Source organism: Phyllobates terribilis, unplaced genomic scaffold (genome assembly GCF_046119375.1).
Source record: "Phyllobates terribilis strain yellow unplaced genomic scaffold, ASM4611937v1 Scaffold_2__4_contigs__length_985480577, whole genome shotgun sequence".
Lineage (NCBI taxonomy): Eukaryota > Metazoa > Chordata > Amphibia > Anura > Dendrobatidae > Phyllobates > Phyllobates terribilis.
Window position 1 is genome coordinate 905,019,771 of NW_027362762.1, and position 17,774 is coordinate 905,037,544.

Below are 17,774 nucleotides of genomic sequence, written 5' to 3' on the forward strand. Positions count from 1 at the left end.
GTCAAGAACTACAGGAAACGTCTGACCTCTGTAACTGCAAACAAAGGTTTCTGACTAAATATTAGTTCTGTTTTTCTATTGTATCAAATACTTATTTCTTGCAATAAAATGCAAATTAATTATATAAAATTCATACAATGTGATTTTATGGATTTTATTTTTAGATTCTGTCTCTCACAGGTGAAGTATAGCTACGATAAAAATTACAGACCTCTCCATTCTTTGTGGGAAAACTTGCAAAATCGGCAGTGTATCAAATACTTATTTTCCTCACATATATGCATTGGTGTATTTTCACAACATGGCGCATGTCCGATCAGTGGGCTGTCTGTATGGATGAGAAGGTGCACTACATTTTTAGAAGTCACAGTGGACGTTCCCCAGTAGAAAAATGTTGGGCAGAAGAGAGACAGGGGGCAGAATATTGGAAAAGTGGATGTTTCCCAGACCTCCCATTAAAGTCTCAGTGGCTGATTCGTTATTTGTGGAGAGTTTTCGAAGTCAGTTTTTTTTTTTTGGACTTGTGGTTTTCATTGATGTTTATCCAAATTGTGGACGAGATTCATGGACATTTCGGTCTCTTCTGCTGTGATTTTAGGTCTGTTTGTCTGTTACGGGGCCTATGTGATCACAAGGGGCACCATCTGTTCCTCCCGAGCCCTCCACAATCAGATGCTGGACAATATTCTGCACCTTCCTCTCCAGTTTTTCGAAACGACTCCAATGGGCCAAGTGCTGAATCGATTTACTAAGGTAAGAGGATGGGTCATATGAGACTTGTAGTTCTTGTAACTGGTCTGGATCATTAGACCACACTTTTTAATCTCACTCATTATCAGGACTGGGAGTCCCCATGTTGGGTGGAATAGTCATTAAGATTTTAATGTATTGACAATAAACTTTGGATTTTTTGGACATCAAGCTATGAAGCCGGCTTTGTGCCATTTGTAAATCTTTTTTGGCGTCCTCATGCTGTTCCAGTTCAAAAGTAAGGAAATTTAAAAAAAATAAATGAATATTTTTTTTCTGGTCGCTTATGTAAGATTTTTGGGGGAGATTTTTTTTTTTTTTAATTACAGCTTTTACACCAGAATTGCGCTTTTTTTTTTCGATTTGCCATACCTCCCTTATAAACATCAATAAAAGGATATAAATGTTGCATGTACCCCAAAATGATATCAATAAAATGGTTAGCTCGCCACGCAAAAAACAAGCCCTCACACTTCTATAAAAAAGTATACTAGTTTGGTATCGCTGTAATCATATTGACCTGGAGGATCAATAACTAGTGAAAATATGCTGCTTCCTTAAGGGGTGAATGTTATCTTTGTATAAAGAACTATATACGTCAGTATTTCTGTTTTATTATAGGACATCTATGTTATAGATGAGCGTTTCCATTACTACTTACGCACCTGGTTGAACTGTATGCTGGACGTGCTCGGGACCATCCTGGTGATTGTGTTCGCTACCCCTCTGTTCTCGGTGGCTATTGTTCCTATTGGGTTCTTATACCTATTGATCCAGGTAACATATTACAGTTTAGTTCTTCTGTCAACTAATTAGCTCCTCCCCATTGTTCCTTAGGGGAGGGGTCAGTCATAGACTATTTTGTGTCCCTGATTATTATCCAGATGTACAAAAACCACTCCAACAGTCCAGGTAATATATAGTTGCAAGTAACAGCCTGACGATTGCTCCCTCTGTACAGATTTCTAGGATCTTGTTTTCATGTTATCACCCCCCTCCATTACCAATTAGAGAGGCTTTGTGCTCTGTCACATGTCACTTTTTTTTTTTATTATTATTTTACTAAAGAAGTGAGTTGCACACCTAATCAGACAGTTTTTGACTCCAAACTTGAAAATGTAGGCATTTTACATACAAATTGACTTTTCAGAAAGGTACAGGAATAGAACTCTTTCGCCACCTACCGAAAGTAACAATTTTAAAAGTCAATATCGACCCATTAACGAGCCTTGCCACATGACTTGGGAGAAAAGCCAAACCAAAATTTCTATTTGCAGGCACGTGTTTCAGAGTGTTTGCCCCTCCTCGGTGCTAAGCAAGAGATCTGATTTGGTTTTATTAGAGGCTTCTGACTGAGTGTAAGGGGTAGTGTCTCTTCTTGTGGAGAGTGTCATGCCAATGTAAGGAGACTTATAGGCCATGCTATTCTTCTGTGGGATATTAAAGGGGTTGTTCCACTACTAGAACAATCCCTCCTTGAACTAAATGTTTGGCCCCTATAAAATAAAAAAACCTATACTCTCCTCCCGTGCCGGCTCCGTTCCAGCGATGTCGGCCCTCGCGGTCCTGGAGTGGTGCGGTGGAATGATGTGTGATGCCCGGCACCCAATCAGCGCTGGCATCACTGTCTCCGCTTTTGGACAAACTGAACATAAAGAGGAAGTCCGGGATCAGCAGCAGCCCCGGCTGCCTCTTCATGTTCAGTTCACACGAAGGCGGAGACAGTGACATCAGCGCTGATTGGATGCCAGGCATCACAGCCCCAGGACCGCAAGTGCCGACACCACTGGAACAGAGCTGGCATGGAAGGTGAGTACAGGTTTTTTTATTTTATCGGCGCCGAACACTTAGTTTAAGCAGGGGGGGTGGCCTAGTAGTGGACAACCCCTTTAAATATGCAATTTGTCTCTTCAGAGAGGAAGAGGACTAGAACTCTAGTGCCACCTACTAAAAGTAGCAATTCTAAACCTCAATATCGACCCTTTAACCAGCCTTGCCACATGATTTTGGGGTGTTTGCCCCTCCTCAGTGCAAGGCATGATATCTGATTTTGGCTGTATGAGAGGCCTCTGACATTTTTCCTAAACATTTAGCTTTGATTCAAAGTTAAATGATAAAGTCCTGGGAGTCTATTCAAAATATATGGCAATGTGTGTGTAATATAACTTTTTTTGCCATTATGGAAGATTTTTTTTTTTTTTTTTTTAAGGTGATGTGTTACATATTGCATGAAATGCTATTTTAGCAGTAGATATGTGTAACCAGATTTATCCTTATTTATTTAGAGATATTATATTGCGAGCTCACGGCAAATCCGGAGACTGGATGGGGCCTCGCGATCTCCGATTCTCTCTCACTTCAGTGAGACTTTGCAGGGAGCGTCCACCATCAGAGCCTATGGACATCAAGAGAGGTTCATTGGTCAGAACAAGGATGTGATGAACGAGAACTTACTGTGCTACTATAATAATGTCATCTCTAACAGGTAACGGGGTGTAGTGTGTGCTCAGTGTAAGTCGCCATTAAGGTGTATTCTGCTCGCCCCTTACTGATGCTTATTTGGTGCAATATGGGCCGATCTTACCAGATAGTCTTGGCTTGTAGTTTGTACATTCCTGAGATATGGCCTCCTCCTCCGAGAATGTTAATATAGTCTCTTATGTCAAGTGGGCGTGTTCCTAAACTCTTCTATATGTACATCTTCTTGAGGACCACGCCTACTTGGCTAAAAACTCAAATTTTATACACTGGGAATAGGTGGATATATTTCAAAAGAAAAACTGTCCGATTCAGGAGAGCAGAAGCATTTACACCCAGATAAAACGGTGGAATACTTTAGCCAAGTGACCGCTCCTCTTTAAGGTGGATTTTAGACTACCATAGACTGCCAACATACAGCTGAGCCATACTTATCAATTCTCACATAAAAATGGGAGGACTCTCAAAACAGCCACAAATCTATGTCAAATCTTATGTTCTCACCGATGACTGATGTCATAAATAAAACTGTATGAAATTCACTATTTTTTAATTTTGTTAGTGACATTGTCAAAGGTTGTAACAACACAGAACCATAAAATAGCACCTCCTCGCTCCAGAGTCATCGGGCAGCTGTGTAGTGAGGCCAATTACTGGAACAGGCCCTGTTCAGTCTCATTATTATTAGCCTGTGTGGAGACACGAGGGTCAGTGGGTGCTGTTGTCCACTGGGCCTGCCTGTCTTTAGAAAGACCGCACGGGCCAGGGCTCATCCCACTGAATGCCCGTACTCCTTTCCCGTGGGACAGTGTGGCAAATCAGGGATGTTCGTGGACAGAGCCGATTTTTTTGGCGCGAAGAAGCCGGAACACCGAACACGAACCCGAATTTGAAATGCCAAATTGACAGGAGCAGGGCCCTTTTATATCCCACAGCTCTCATATCATGGAATTGTCCCACAGGATTGAGGGAAGGTGGGGCGGATGTAATCGCTGATTGATTGATTGATTGTTCAAGTAGACTGCATATTTGTCCTCCAAGTTGTGCCGACTATTACACCGCAGGGGACTGATGCAATATGTAATCAGCAGGCATTCTACAAATTAACATACAAGAGTCAACGGACAGACTCACATAAAACAATGGCTCATGTCGCTTGATCTACTGAACAGTACGTCTGGCATAATTAAAAATAATTCACCCCTGCACCAGTCGCCAGATTGACGCTGTGTCGTCACAGTCTTTACATAGTTGCGCCTTGTTTTGTTGAAAGTTTGATCACTATATCATGGCGGCAGAGAAAGAAGTCGGTGCTGTCAGGGAGGGTTAAAATGGATCTGGAGGTAAAGTCAGCCAAAATAAGAGTTGACCGAGCTCGCTGTTGGCCATCATAAATGTGCCGTTTTTGGCATGGAAGTACTGCTACCCAGCGGTAGTGCGGGTACGTGGTGGGTTATAAGATGGTGTGGGACTGCCTTTGCCTGGGTGGATTTTTGGGGGGTGTGGAGAAGGCGATCAGTCTGTTTTTTTATGCTAATGGTGCATGTTGGGATATTCTGGTATATATAGGTGGGGCATGATGAAACATTATGTAAAACTTATCAGGGAATGCCCTTTATCATATATATTTTCTCCTACTACAGGTGGCTTGCAGTAAGACTAGAGTTTTTGGGAAATTTGATGGTTTTCTTTGCTGCGCTGTTTGCAGCCCAGGCAGGGGACAAGATGACATCGGGAACAGTAGGATTATCAATAACGTATGCACTGAATGTAAGTAGAAAACTGCAGAAAATCTTCCCTGTCCTGTGCCTTTAATGGAGTCTTTCTGACAAGTAGAAACTTTTTCCACTTCTGTAATAAATCCTCATTCACTTCATCCCCAGATCACTCAGACATTAAATTTCTGGGTGCGCAAAGCTTGTGAGATAGAGACTAATGGAGTGGCTATAGAACGGGTTTGTGAATATGAAGAAATGGAAAAAGAGGTATGGTGACCGCTCCCCAGATTAAACTCCATTTATTGGATCTTTATCTTTGATGGAACTGAATTTAGATCTAATTATCAGGCGCCCTGGACCCTGCACAGAAGACCAGGGGCTGAGTGGCCGGACAGGGGGACGATCGAGTTCACCAACTACCAGGCCCGCTATCGGGACGACCACGACTTGGCTCTCCGGGATGTTTCCTTTCAATTACATGAAACAGAAAAGGTGAAATATCACATTGTAAACTTTTTATTCAGTTTATCTTTATCCGATCCCCGCTGTTTAACCATTTAGATGCCTCGGTCAGTCTCTGAAAGCAGCATTTAAAAAGTTAGAAACAGTGCAAGCGCCCATTCAGTTATTGCAGTGTGTAATACAGGCCAGCATAGGCTCAAGTCTTTAAAAAAATATGTAAAAAGTAGTTAAAAATGAAAAGAAAAAAAATAATAAAAGTTTATTGGGTTATTCCCATCTTCAAATATGGGTATTGTCAGATAGTGCTTGTAAATACATGTAATTTACTGTTTGTTAAAATTTTAAGCTGAGCGATTAATATTTCTTTTGTTTACAGCTTGTTGCCTTCGAGACCGACCACCACTGTTAGGTAGCAGAATTTGCTCTGTGCTTACAAGCTCTTTTATAGTTAGGTTGTAAGCACTGTTTTGAAGCTGGCCAGAGTCTCTGAAACTCGATGTTATCTGCTAATCGCGGCCAGCTTCAGCGCAGCACTTACAAGAAGGACAGCAGCGGTGGTCGGTCTCCTAGGCAATGAGTGGTAAGCAAAAGAAAAGTGTTAATGTCTGATCAACGGCTGCAAATTTTAAAAAGTAATGAATTGCAAAAGAGGTCATTTTTGAAAAAACTATGGCAAAATAAAACGGTTGCGTCACAAAGAATTGGGGCACAAACTAATTTTCAAAGTTCAACGTTTTTCAAAACTAGTAAAATAAAAGAGTTTGGCATTGCCATAATCGTACTGACGTGAACAATCATGTTGACAAGTCATTTTTTACCGCACAATAAATATCGTAGAAACAAAACCCCTAAAAAAAGCATTGGTGGGACTGCATTTTTTCACCATTTTACTTCACTTGGAATTTTTTTTCCCATTTTTCGGTACATTATATGGTACAGTGGATGGCGAACATAACATTTGTTCTGCCTGGTGCAGGGCATGGAGGTGTATGACGTAACACAGTTCCCCCATAAAAGTGCCAGCCACCTTCAGTGCACCTGTCTGCTTGCGGTGGTCCACTCCTCTTCTATCTGACAGTGCAGATTGCATGTACAGTTATATGAAAAAGTTTGGGCACCCCTATTAATCTTAAGCTTAATGTTTTATAAAAATTGGTGTTTTTGCAACAGCTATTTCAGTTTGATATATGTAATAACTGTTGGACACAGTAGTGTTTCTGCCTTGAAATGAGGTTTATTGTACTAACAGAAAATGTGCAATCTGCATTCAAACAAAATTTGACAGGTGCATAAGTATGGGCACCTCACCAGAAAAGTGACATTAATATTTAGTAGATCCTCCTTTTGCAAAAATAACAGCCTCTAGTCGCTTCCTGTAGCTTTTAATGAGTTCCTGGATGAAGGTATTTTTGACCATTCCTCTTTACAAAACAATTCCAGTTCAGTTAAGTTTGATGGTCGCCAAGCATGGACAGCCCTCTTCAAATGATCCCACAGATGTTCAATGATATTCAGGTCTGGGGACTGGGATGGCCATTCCAGAACATTGTAATTGTTCCTCTGCATGAATGCCTGAGTAGATTTGGAGCGGTGTTTTGGATCATTGTCTTGCTGAAAGATCCATCCCCTGCGTAACTTCAACTTTATCACTGATTCTTGAACATTATTGTCAAGAATCTGCTGATACTGAGTGGAATCCATGCGTCCCTCAACTTTAACAAGATTCCCGGTGCCGGCATTGGCCACACAGCCTCAAAGCATGATGGAATCTCCACCAAATTTTACTGTGGGTAGCAAGTGTTTTTCTTGGAATGCTGTGTTTTTTTGCCGCCATGCATAACGCCTTTTTGTATGACCAAACAACTCAATTTTGGTTTCATCAGTCCACAGGACCTTCTTCCAAAAAGAAATTGGCTTCTCCAAATGTGCTTTTGCATACCTCAGCCGACTCTGTTTGTGTTGTGCTTGCAGAAACGGCTTCTTTTGCATCACTCTCCCATACAGCTTCTCCTTGTGCAAAGTGCGTTGTATAGTTGATCGATGCACAGTGACACCATCTGCAGCATGTTGATGCTGCAGCTCTCAGGAGGTGGTCTGAGGATTGTCCTTGACTGATCTCACCATTCTTCTTCTCTGCCTTTCTGATGTTTTTCTTGGCCTGCCACTTCTGGCCTTAACAAGAACTGTCCTTTCATTTCCTTACTATGTTCCTCACAGTGGAAACTGACAGGTTAAATCTCTGAGACAACTTTTTGTATCCTTCCCCTGAACAACTATGTTGAATAATCTTTGTTTTCAGATCATTTGACAGTTGTTTTGAGGAGCCCATGATGCCACTCTTCAGAGGAGATTCAAACAGGAGAACAACTTGCAAGTGGCCACTTTAAGTAGTTTTTCTCATGATTGCATACACCTGGCTATGAAGTTCAAAGCTCAATGAGGTTACAAAACCAAAAAAAGTGCTTTAGTAAGTCAGTAAAAAGTAGGTAGGAGTATTTAAAACAAGAAATTGATAAGGGTGCCCATACTTATGCACCTGTCAAATTTTGTTTGAATGCAGATTGCACATTTTCTGTTAGTACAATAAACCTCATTTCAAGGCAGAAACATTACTGTGTCCAACAGTTATTACATATATCAAACTGAAATAGCTGTTGCAAAAACACCAATTTTTATAAAACATTAAGCTTAAGATTAATAGGGGTGCCCAAACTTTTTCATATAACTGTAACAGGCTTCCAAACCCTGCCTTTTCCCCAGTCTATTTTCCTGCCTTCAGCTACATTAATATCAGATCTTACTAACTTGGAGTACAGCTGATGGCAGTGATGGGTCAGCTCAGCTCCTGTGTCACTAACTCTGGGGATAAGTGGTGCTGGAGATTGTTCTGATAAGCATAAAACTCAGGGAAGGATACAGGCGCTGACCCATCACTGCCATCAGCTGTACTCCACACTAGTGTGTTCTAATATCAATGCAGCCGAAGGCAAGAAAATAAACTGGGGAAAATCCGAGAAAGACACTTCCGTGCAATCTTTTACAGAAATGATGAACAACCTCTTAATCAAGTAATTTGTAAAGTTTCATAACCTTCATTGCTGGACAAAATTCTAAGAAAAAATGAACAAAAGTTTAGTTACTTTTTAAAGCTAACGTTTCTATGAATGTACTTTCAGCTTGGGATCGTTGGAAGAACCGGAGCCGGTAAATCCACTCTCACAAATTGCTTGTTCCGCATTGTTGAGAGAGCAGGAGGACGGATAGTGATCGATGGAATTGATATTGCAACCATTGGACTGCATGATTTAAGAAGCAAACTGAATATTATCCCACAGGTGAGGACATCCCACATACTGTACCCGCTATATTAGGATTAGGCCTAAGAGAATCGTCTGGTTACTAAGAAATATAAATGCCTTCTACAGTATATAATGCAGACGGCTCTAGAAGTGGCTTCCCTTTCAGGGACATTCCATGAATCTATTTGGTCAGAATATTCCTCTAAGAATAATCGTTAAAGGGGTTATCACAAAATGACATGTAACCAAATAGAGCGGAAAGATTTCGCAGTGCAGACGGATCCCGTTCCTGAATTACGTGATCAGTCGTTTATTGTAAAAGCCAACATGTGAGATCTGGGCGACACGGAGGTCAACGCTGCGGGACAAAGAAATACATCCCGTGATGGTGTGGACTGCAGCAGACACTCATGGTAAAGTCAGTCACACAGCAAAGATACTGTGTTACATCGTGACAACAGAATATCTGATCCCGGGACATACCGCCCATAGTGCTGACCACGCAGCCGACCCCCCAACTCCACCCTCCTGTCGTGGCAATTTCAACTTTATCTGTTTGCGTAGGATACCGGCTCCCTCCTGCGCCGTGCGTCGGAGTGACCCAGCACAGCAGGCGCGATGACATCATTACTCGTGCATCTTGTGTGGACGGAGCCTCAGCCAGTACAGTGCATTGACTGCAGCAGACATCGGGGGGGTGGCGGAAGTTGTTTTGGATTCTTTTATGTGGTGGACATCCTTATACAGAGTAAGGGATGCTTGGGCCATCATATTGCGTATGGGGGGCCTTAAACTGCATGTAGGAGACATCATACTATGTGGGAGGCTGTGGGTGACATTATATTATCCTACTGGGGGACATCATATTGTGTAGGGGCCCTCATACTGAAGGTGGGGCTGTAAGGGATATAATATAGTGTATGTGGGGGGCCATCATACTTTTGGGGGTGAAGTGGATGACATTATACTGTGTGTGTGTGTGTGGACCCTCACACTGACTGTGGGATTTGTTGTGACATCATATTCCTTGTGGGGACCCTCATACTGTGTGTGGGTGATGTGGGGACCATCATACTGTGTATTGGGGTCTGTGGGGCCTCATGCTATATATAGGGGAGCTGTGGGGCCATCATGCTGGGTGGCAGGCACTTTAGGGGCATCATGCTGTGGGAGGAAATATACTGTGTTGGGGTTACTGTGGCGACATTATAGTTTGCTGGATGCACCATGGTGTCCTCATAATGTGTGTAAAAGGAGACTGAGGGGGGAATACGCTGATGGTATCGTTAAGTATGGGGGACCTTTTTTAGGGCATTATACTCTATAAGGGGTATAGTATTGAGAACACTTCAGTATTGGCATACTTGCTGTGTACCTGCCGTCTCCCTGACTTTAAGAGTTTGGGGTATGACCCCACCTACTCCACGGAATTATTTTTTGGGGGGGAGCTTGTAGAGGAGGGGGGTCCAATTAGCACTCAGAAACCAGCTGCTCCCCAGGCTACCTTCAGTAGAAAAAGGGTTGATGTTATTGCATCCAACTTTGGCTTCATCATATGGTCTCCACTTTCCAGGTCTGTGCTTCTTTAGGAAAATGCAACTTTTCTGTCTCCTAGAAGTAAAGCAAACTGTTTCACTAGTGCCACCTTCTGCAAACTGCCACCCTCTAAGTCACTGCCCAACCCTTTAATGTGCAAAATCCCCAATTATGTTGCAGGGCTCATTAAAGATTTTGATACTGACTTATAAGGTGGCGACCTCCAACACGTGGCATTAGCCAGATTATTTTATTTTATTGGAGCTTTGCTAATAAGACCCCCACACACAGCTGGTGACCCCAAAGCTGCAACTTTTGAAGGGTTTTTCTCATGTTAAATCTTCAAGAGCGCACCGCTCCCCTGTCTCTGGGCTTCCTTGTTGCCGGGGGGGCAGTGCACTCCTGAAGATTGACCGTTCAGACAGTAGCAGGGCTGAGCTTTTGGTCCTAACCGTGCGCTCTCCAATGCTACAAGTAAAAGCTGCTTTGCCCCTACAGCATTGGAGGAGAGCAGGATGAGTGAAGCTGGCCAGCGCGATCCAGCAAGATGTAGATAAGCGCTTACAAGTTCTATTCAAGGGAATCTCTCAGCAGGATTCACCCCACAAACTAATAATATGCACATATTGCTTTTTCAATGACAAAACCAGCAATACTTTACCTAGACAGTCCATTCCCCTGTTCCAGAGAAATAAATTGAAGCACTTCCCAAGCCCCTGTCACTCCGGCCCTATTTTCCACTCAGTGCCACCCCAATTTAGCTTGAGTGACATTTCCTTTGGTTGAAGTCACTCGGTAAAGAGGCTGTTAGACAAGAGGGAGGAGGCTGCTCTGGGTGCAGAATAGAGCTGGAGTGACAAAGGCCTGGGAAGTGCTTCCAAGAGCCAATAGCACTTCAGCTTTATTTCCATATCCATTCAATCACTTATTTCTCAGTAATGGAGGAACGCATTGGCCATGTAAAGGTTTTTCTGAACTTTGTCTTTGAAATAAATACATGAGCGTATAGTTTGGGGGATGACAGATTACCTTTAAAAAACAAGACAATGAGCAGTAATCAGTAAAATTTAAAAATGACTGTTTTTGCAATTTGTTATTAAAAATCCTCTCTCTTCTCAAAGTTTTTTGTTCTTACAACTACTTTTAACCATTAGTGATGTTGAGGTGAACCCTTTAAGCACTAGTGAGCCTCTTTCTTCTTTTCTAGGATCCTGTTTTATTTTCGGGGACGGTACGGATGAACCTGGATCCCTTGGAGAAACATTCTGATGCCGATCTCTGGGAGGCTCTAGACATGTGCCATCTGAAGAACTTTGTGCAGTCACTTCCCAAAAAACTCTACCATGAGGTGTCAGAAGGAGGAGAGAACCTAAGGTAACATATCCTCCTCCTGTACTAGTGTTACACGGCAGCGCAATATAGGAAGCCATGAAAACGACTTCATTCATTGAAGAGTCATGGGCGCACGTGTGCAGGAGAACTCTGGTCTTTCGGACTCCCGTTCTCAGGATCACCGGTCGGACCCTCGACAATCATACATTTCTGTCCTATCCTGTGGCTTTAGTAGGATGACCACCTTTCTCTTCTTGCCTTTTTAGTTCTATCTTGTAGTCCGGCACTCGTTGGTCCGATCACTGCTGGATTAATGCATTTATACTGTAGTTACTTATTATTTCTTTTTTTTTTTTTCTTGTAGTGTTGGGCAGAGACAGCTCATCTGCCTCGCTCGCGCTTTACTTCGAAAAACAAAAATCCTTGTTCTGGATGAAGCAACAGCCTCGATTGACATGGAGACGGACAGTCTGGTCCAGGGCACCATCCGCAAGGCGTTCAGCGACTGCACCGTGCTGACGATAGCTCACCGGCTGCACACAGTCCTGGATTCTGAAAGGTACAGACGTGACCATATTACTAGCTACAGCCGTCCTGAATATTACACCATGAGGTCTAGTTATTGGGGTACGGTCACACACAGCCAGAGACTGCACCATCATGCAGATTTACTGCAAGACCTGCAGTTTGTCAAATTGATTAATGGCCATGTCAGTTTTCACGTTAACAGCACAGGAAAAATACATTTTTTTTTTACATGCAAACTAGTACGGTATGGTTACTGGGCCGATTTCTTAAAACTACATCATGGCCTGGTTTTCATTCACAAGGCCGCACCCCTAAAGGATTTGTACCAAGTATGGAAGTTGTGATTTATCCATAGGATAAGTAATTTCTGATCGCTGGTGATCTGACTGTCGAGACCCCCCACAAATCCTCTGGAGAGCTCCGAGGTTGTCAATGTGACTGCTGGAAATTAAGCAGTAGATGCACAAAGGACACGCGCACCACCGAGCCATTCCGACGGAGCATTTAAAAGGGTATTCCCATCTCTAAGATCCTATCCCAGTATGTAGTAGGTGTAATAATAATAATATTAGCAATTACCTCCAAAAAGAAATGTAGTATAGTTTTTCTGATTCGCTAGATCTCTTTCCTCATGTGCAGGCATTGCAGGACCTTGGGTATCCATGGTTACGACCACTAGCAACTAGCCAACTGTCACTATATCAGTGGTCGTAACCATCGATACCTAAGGTCCTGCAATGCGTGCAGGAAAGAGACATAGTGAATCAGAAGAACTATACTCCATTTCTTTTTGGAGGTAATTTCTAATATTATTATTATTACACCTACTACATACTGGGATAGGATCTTAGAGATGGGAATACCCTTTTAAATGCTCCGTCGGAATGGCTCGGTGGTGCGCGTGTCCTTTGTGCATCTACTTAATTTCCAGCAGTCACATTGACAACCTCAGAGCTCTCCAGAGGATTTGTGGGGGGGTCTCAACAGTCAGATCACCAGCGATCAGAAATTACTTATCCTATGGATAAATCACAGTTGGAGGTATTTGCTAATATTATTACTATTACACCTAATGCTTATTGGGATAGGATCTTGGAGATGGGAATACCCCTTTAAGATCCATGTTCTTGGGATCCGTAGCGGTCCCAACAATTAGACTCTCACCAATCGAAGACATCACCTCTCCTGTGTACAGGTAATAACTTTAAATGATGGGGATAACTCTTAAGAGCACCCACCTCCCCAATAGCATTCAGCCGACAGCTATCTCATTGTATTCAGTGGGGAGAGCGGAGTAAGCCACAGATATTCACCTCCGGTGGAGGCTTTGATCTTGGGATTGGGCTGTGTAATTCAACAAGTCCCATCCTTTTTTTTTCCTGACATAATTTGGGGAGAATCAGGTGGCCAGGTACACATTATACGGTTGGCTCCTCCTGGCGGTGTCTTTAGATTCAGCGTATGGGGTGGGTGGACTTTCATCGTCCAGGCTAAATGGTATATGACTGACAACATTGGTTCTTATACAAGGATTGTTCCACCTCTAGTCCCGGGGACTGGGCAGGCATCATGGCAAGAAGCCCACTCAACGCTGAGCTCGGGAGCAACGCAGTCCCAAGAATTACTGGGAGCCTAAAATATAGTAGTGACCCCAGAAATGTTCTGTATTATCAGCGACCGGTTAGATAATTAACATAGAGGAGCCAAGACGTCAAATTATGTTAACTTCAAAGTATTTATCAAGATGAAGAAATGTGTAACGATGGCCGGCTGTTCTTCCTCTCTGCAGGGTGCTTGTCCTTGAGGCGGGGAGAGTTGTGGAGTTTGATGAGCCGCAGAGACTGATACAGAAGAACGGAGCCTTCTCCAAGATGGTGGCAGAAGCTGGGATCAAGCATTCGGAGTAATCTGCCGGATGCAGAACTGATGCTGTACCACATTACTGGAGATGGTCCTAGATTAGTTCTATACTGGGACTTGGCGGCAGCGTTCCGGTGACTGTAGCGCGTTTTATGTATCATGTGTGATCATCTTTACTTTTAGGGACCTAAATCAGTTGGATATTACGGCTTACGCAAACTTTTTGGAGACCATGGAGAACATGGATGGTGAACTTGAGTCTTCCAAGCAGTTGTGCAAGTAATCCTTTACCTGTGCCGTGCCCGCTAGATGTAACAGATGGTGGGTACAAGCATCTAACGGCCTCTGTATACATTAGAGGAATGTTGGCCGTTGAATTTTGGCATCTAATGTGTATGGGGGTCTCCAAACTCCCACACGATACTTTTCTTTTACTGGCAGATAATCCAATATTGAAGTGGCTTAGGGTATGTGCACATGTTCAGTATTTGCAGAAGAAAAATCTGCTGCAAACCTGCTGAAAATACCGATGTGTTGGCAGGAAAAACGCAGCTTAAAATTCATGCGTTTTTGACTTTTTTTTTTTTCTTTCTTTTTTTTTGCATGCGTTTTTGATGCATTTTTCCCATTGATTAATATGGGTGAAATTTGCAGCAATCTGCACCAAATCTGCAAGGAAAAAATAAGCAATTTGTGCATGAGACTTCAGGACTCTCATTCACTTTTCTGGTCCTTTACCAAAAAACGCGATATAACTGCAACGTGAGCACAGACCCTTACTCTTTTCTCCCCATAAAGAACACATTAAAGCTCAACCAAATATTATTATATAGAATTCACACTGAATAATAACAAGACTGTATATATTATCGAGCTCATGGGACTCCACATATCGGACCATTTTCCTTTTATATGACCGGTCAATATCACAAATAGGCTACCTCAAAATTACCATAAAAACATATCTAAAATGTAAAGTGCTGCAGAATATGGTGGCACTATATAAATAAAAATTATTATTTATTTAAATGAAAAATTGAAAAAAAAATGGAGTTGATTTTTATTCTAGAAATGTTAAAATGGCAAAAAAGCAAAAGCTTTTTTCAATATATTTGATATTTCTTTTCAATGACCCAAGTGTTTCAGAAAATGAATGATCATGTAAATTTGGCCTCGCACTTCTTGTATTATTTCACGTTAAAGATGTTGATGTTTTACATTTGGATTTTGATTCGGATCTGCCATATTTCACCCTAAACCGTGACGTTCACAGCAGACATTGACATGTGGCTTGGATTTTAAACTTCAGTGGTTTTATTTTTTCTTTGTTTATGCAGGAGGGATCTAATAGACTACATGTCAGACACTGACAGGTTAGATAATGCCCTTTAATACATAAGTAGTATGGGGTATTATCAATAGTATCAGGATCAATAGTATAGGATCAGGATTTTTTTGTAAAAAAAAAAAAAAAAAAGGATTTTTCTAAGTTTTAAAAAAAAAAAAAGTTTTAATAATAAAAAAAAGATTTATTTGTGGGAAAAAAAAACAACCCCAGGTAAAAACCAAATATATTTGGCATTGCTGCATTCATAATGACCCGTATGATAAAACTATATTATTGTTCATCAAGTATGGTAAAAGACTTTTCTAAAAAAAAACAACTATTCCATAATTGCGGCATTTGTTAATTTTTAGCTAAAAAAATAAATGAAAACTGATCAGAAACTAAACTTGCATGTATGCAAAAAAAAACAAGCCCTAAAACGGTTCCATAAAACTGAAAAATGGAAAATTAGGGCTCATTAAAAAAAGGCTTTTTTTGGTTGTCATATTGTAAATGATATTTCTGATGAAAAAATAAGATATAAATACTTTTGATATAACCATTATTGTTATTTATCCACAGAATAAAGTTATCCTGTCAATTATACTGTACTCTAAACTGTATAGAAAAAAACTGAAATTAAAAACACAATTCCAGATTTAATCGTCTTTTGTTCATGACTGCTGCTTAAGGATGACCGGATTTGGCAAAATTCTAATTTGTTAGGTTGCGTGGATTTTCCAGGGAAATTCAATTCACAGTGAATTTATTCTCCGCAAACTGAATGTCCCTCAATAAATACCGTGATCGCTGAAACCCGGGAAGTCCTGGCCCAGTGTAAAGTGGCCCTGGGTGTCAGCCCCCAGCTGTCTGCTTTGCCTTAGCTGGTTATTAAAAATAGGGGGGACCCCATGTCATATTTTTTTTTTTTAGGGTCCCCCCATTTTTAATAAATAGTTAAGGCAAAGCGGACAGCTGCTGGTTGATATTATTAGGCTGGGAAGGTCCATGGACATTGTCCCCTTGCCAGCATAATAAGACCAGCTCACAGTTGTCTGCTTTCCCTTGGATGGTTATTAAAAATAGGGGGGGGGCCACACGTGGTATTTTAAATTATTTTTTTTAACAAGTGCAAGTACAAGTCCTTCACTTGGACCTTCGCCTCCTGGTTCAAGATTATTATTTTTTACTAGCTGTACCCGGCCACACGTTGCTGTGGCTCAGTGTGGTTAAATGGAAAAGAAGGAAAAGAGAAAGCGCACGTTTCTAAAATATTTAATTTCACAATGCTTGTGGGTATACAATATTTTTTGTTGTTCCATTGTCTGTGTAGATATAGAGATTGTCTGGTTTGCCGACTCTAGAACACGCAACATATAATTGTCCATGTGAGAAGCAATCCGTGTCTAGATTTAAAGTGCACAATTCTAAAGATTGGCCCTGAGCTTTGTTGATGGTGATTTCAAATGCCAATCCAATGGAGCCGGTCATGTCAGGGATTACTAATTATGCAATTCCCTAGTACAGAGGGAATGAGACAGGAGGGGCGGTGATCCGCTTGAAATGTCTCGGGCCGGTACCTACCAGATCACAGCGCCACTCCCGCTGGTGGCGCAGTGGGATTTGCACTTGCTCACTATCTGACCACTACTGCGAGGCTCGGGCCCAGCTCAGAGCAGAGGCCACGCCCTGCGCCTCTCCGTGCAGCCTCCCTCTCTCCTTCCCTCCCTTACCTGCTTGTTGTTGCGCAGTCGGAAATAACCTCACCTGTCGAAGAAGAAGCTGCAGTCTTTTGGCCTCGAACAGGCGGTCTCGTCATTCCCCTTTCCTCCAACCCCAACGGGGTACCTCAAAGGAGCAGAGCACAGGCAGCGCCGGGGGCGAATGAAGGAGAGGGAGAAGGATTTATGAATGAGATGTCACTAAGAGGGGGAGAATGCCGGGCGGCCGGGGAGAGTCAGCTCTGAGCTCGTAACACCCCCTTTCTCTATTGCTTTTACGTCCAACAGCTGGTATATAAAAACATAGTAGGTATAAAAACATGAGTGTATTCGAATGCAACGTTGTGTCAAAATTTCAAAGCAATCGGTGAAGAACTTTCGGAGATTTAAGATTTTGGAACAAACGAACATTTACATTTTTATTTATATAGATTCTGTTTAAGTCATTTTCCTATCCACATTTGTTTGCAATTTGTGGGCAATTGTCCTGCTCTTACGCCTATTTTGCTTCCTTTTGCAGCCCCCTAGCCCTTACTACGACCATTTTACTGCAACAAAGTTGGGGTCCCCATTGCTTCTATGGGGTTCCGGTTCAAGTCTGGGTCAAGCTCTGGTACCCGAACTTTGGAATAAAGTTTGGAACAACACGAACTTCCACGGTCTGCTCATCCCTAGTTACAATGTTTTCATCATTTTGCATAGTATTTTTTACCAGAATTGCGGCAACTGAAAAAATGCAGTTTGTGCATTGCGATTATTTTCC

At 42.0% G+C, this 17,774-nt stretch overlaps 1 protein-coding gene across 2 annotated transcripts in view; it reads left to right on the forward strand.

Moving 5' to 3' along the window:
- The window catches only part of LOC141236309 (multidrug resistance-associated protein 1-like), a 62,964-nt gene extending 47,490 nt beyond the window's left edge, over nt 1-15,474 (forward strand). For both annotated transcript variants that reach the window (XM_073668241.1, XM_073668242.1), the window contains exons 19-28: nt 599-753; nt 1,372-1,527; nt 3,036-3,235; nt 4,872-4,998; nt 5,112-5,213; nt 5,295-5,438; nt 8,585-8,743; nt 11,451-11,617; nt 11,940-12,134; nt 13,893-15,474. In XM_073668241.1, coding sequence (XP_073524342.1) covers nt 599-753; nt 1,372-1,527; nt 3,036-3,235; nt 4,872-4,998; nt 5,112-5,213; nt 5,295-5,438; nt 8,585-8,743; nt 11,451-11,617; nt 11,940-12,134; nt 13,893-14,010 — 1,523 coding nt within the window. In that variant the 3' untranslated portion in view covers nt 14,011-15,474. The remainder of the gene's footprint in view (nt 1-598; nt 754-1,371; nt 1,528-3,035; nt 3,236-4,871; nt 4,999-5,111; nt 5,214-5,294; nt 5,439-8,584; nt 8,744-11,450; nt 11,618-11,939; nt 12,135-13,892) is intronic.
- The last annotated feature ends 2,300 nt before the right edge of the window (nt 15,475-17,774 follow it).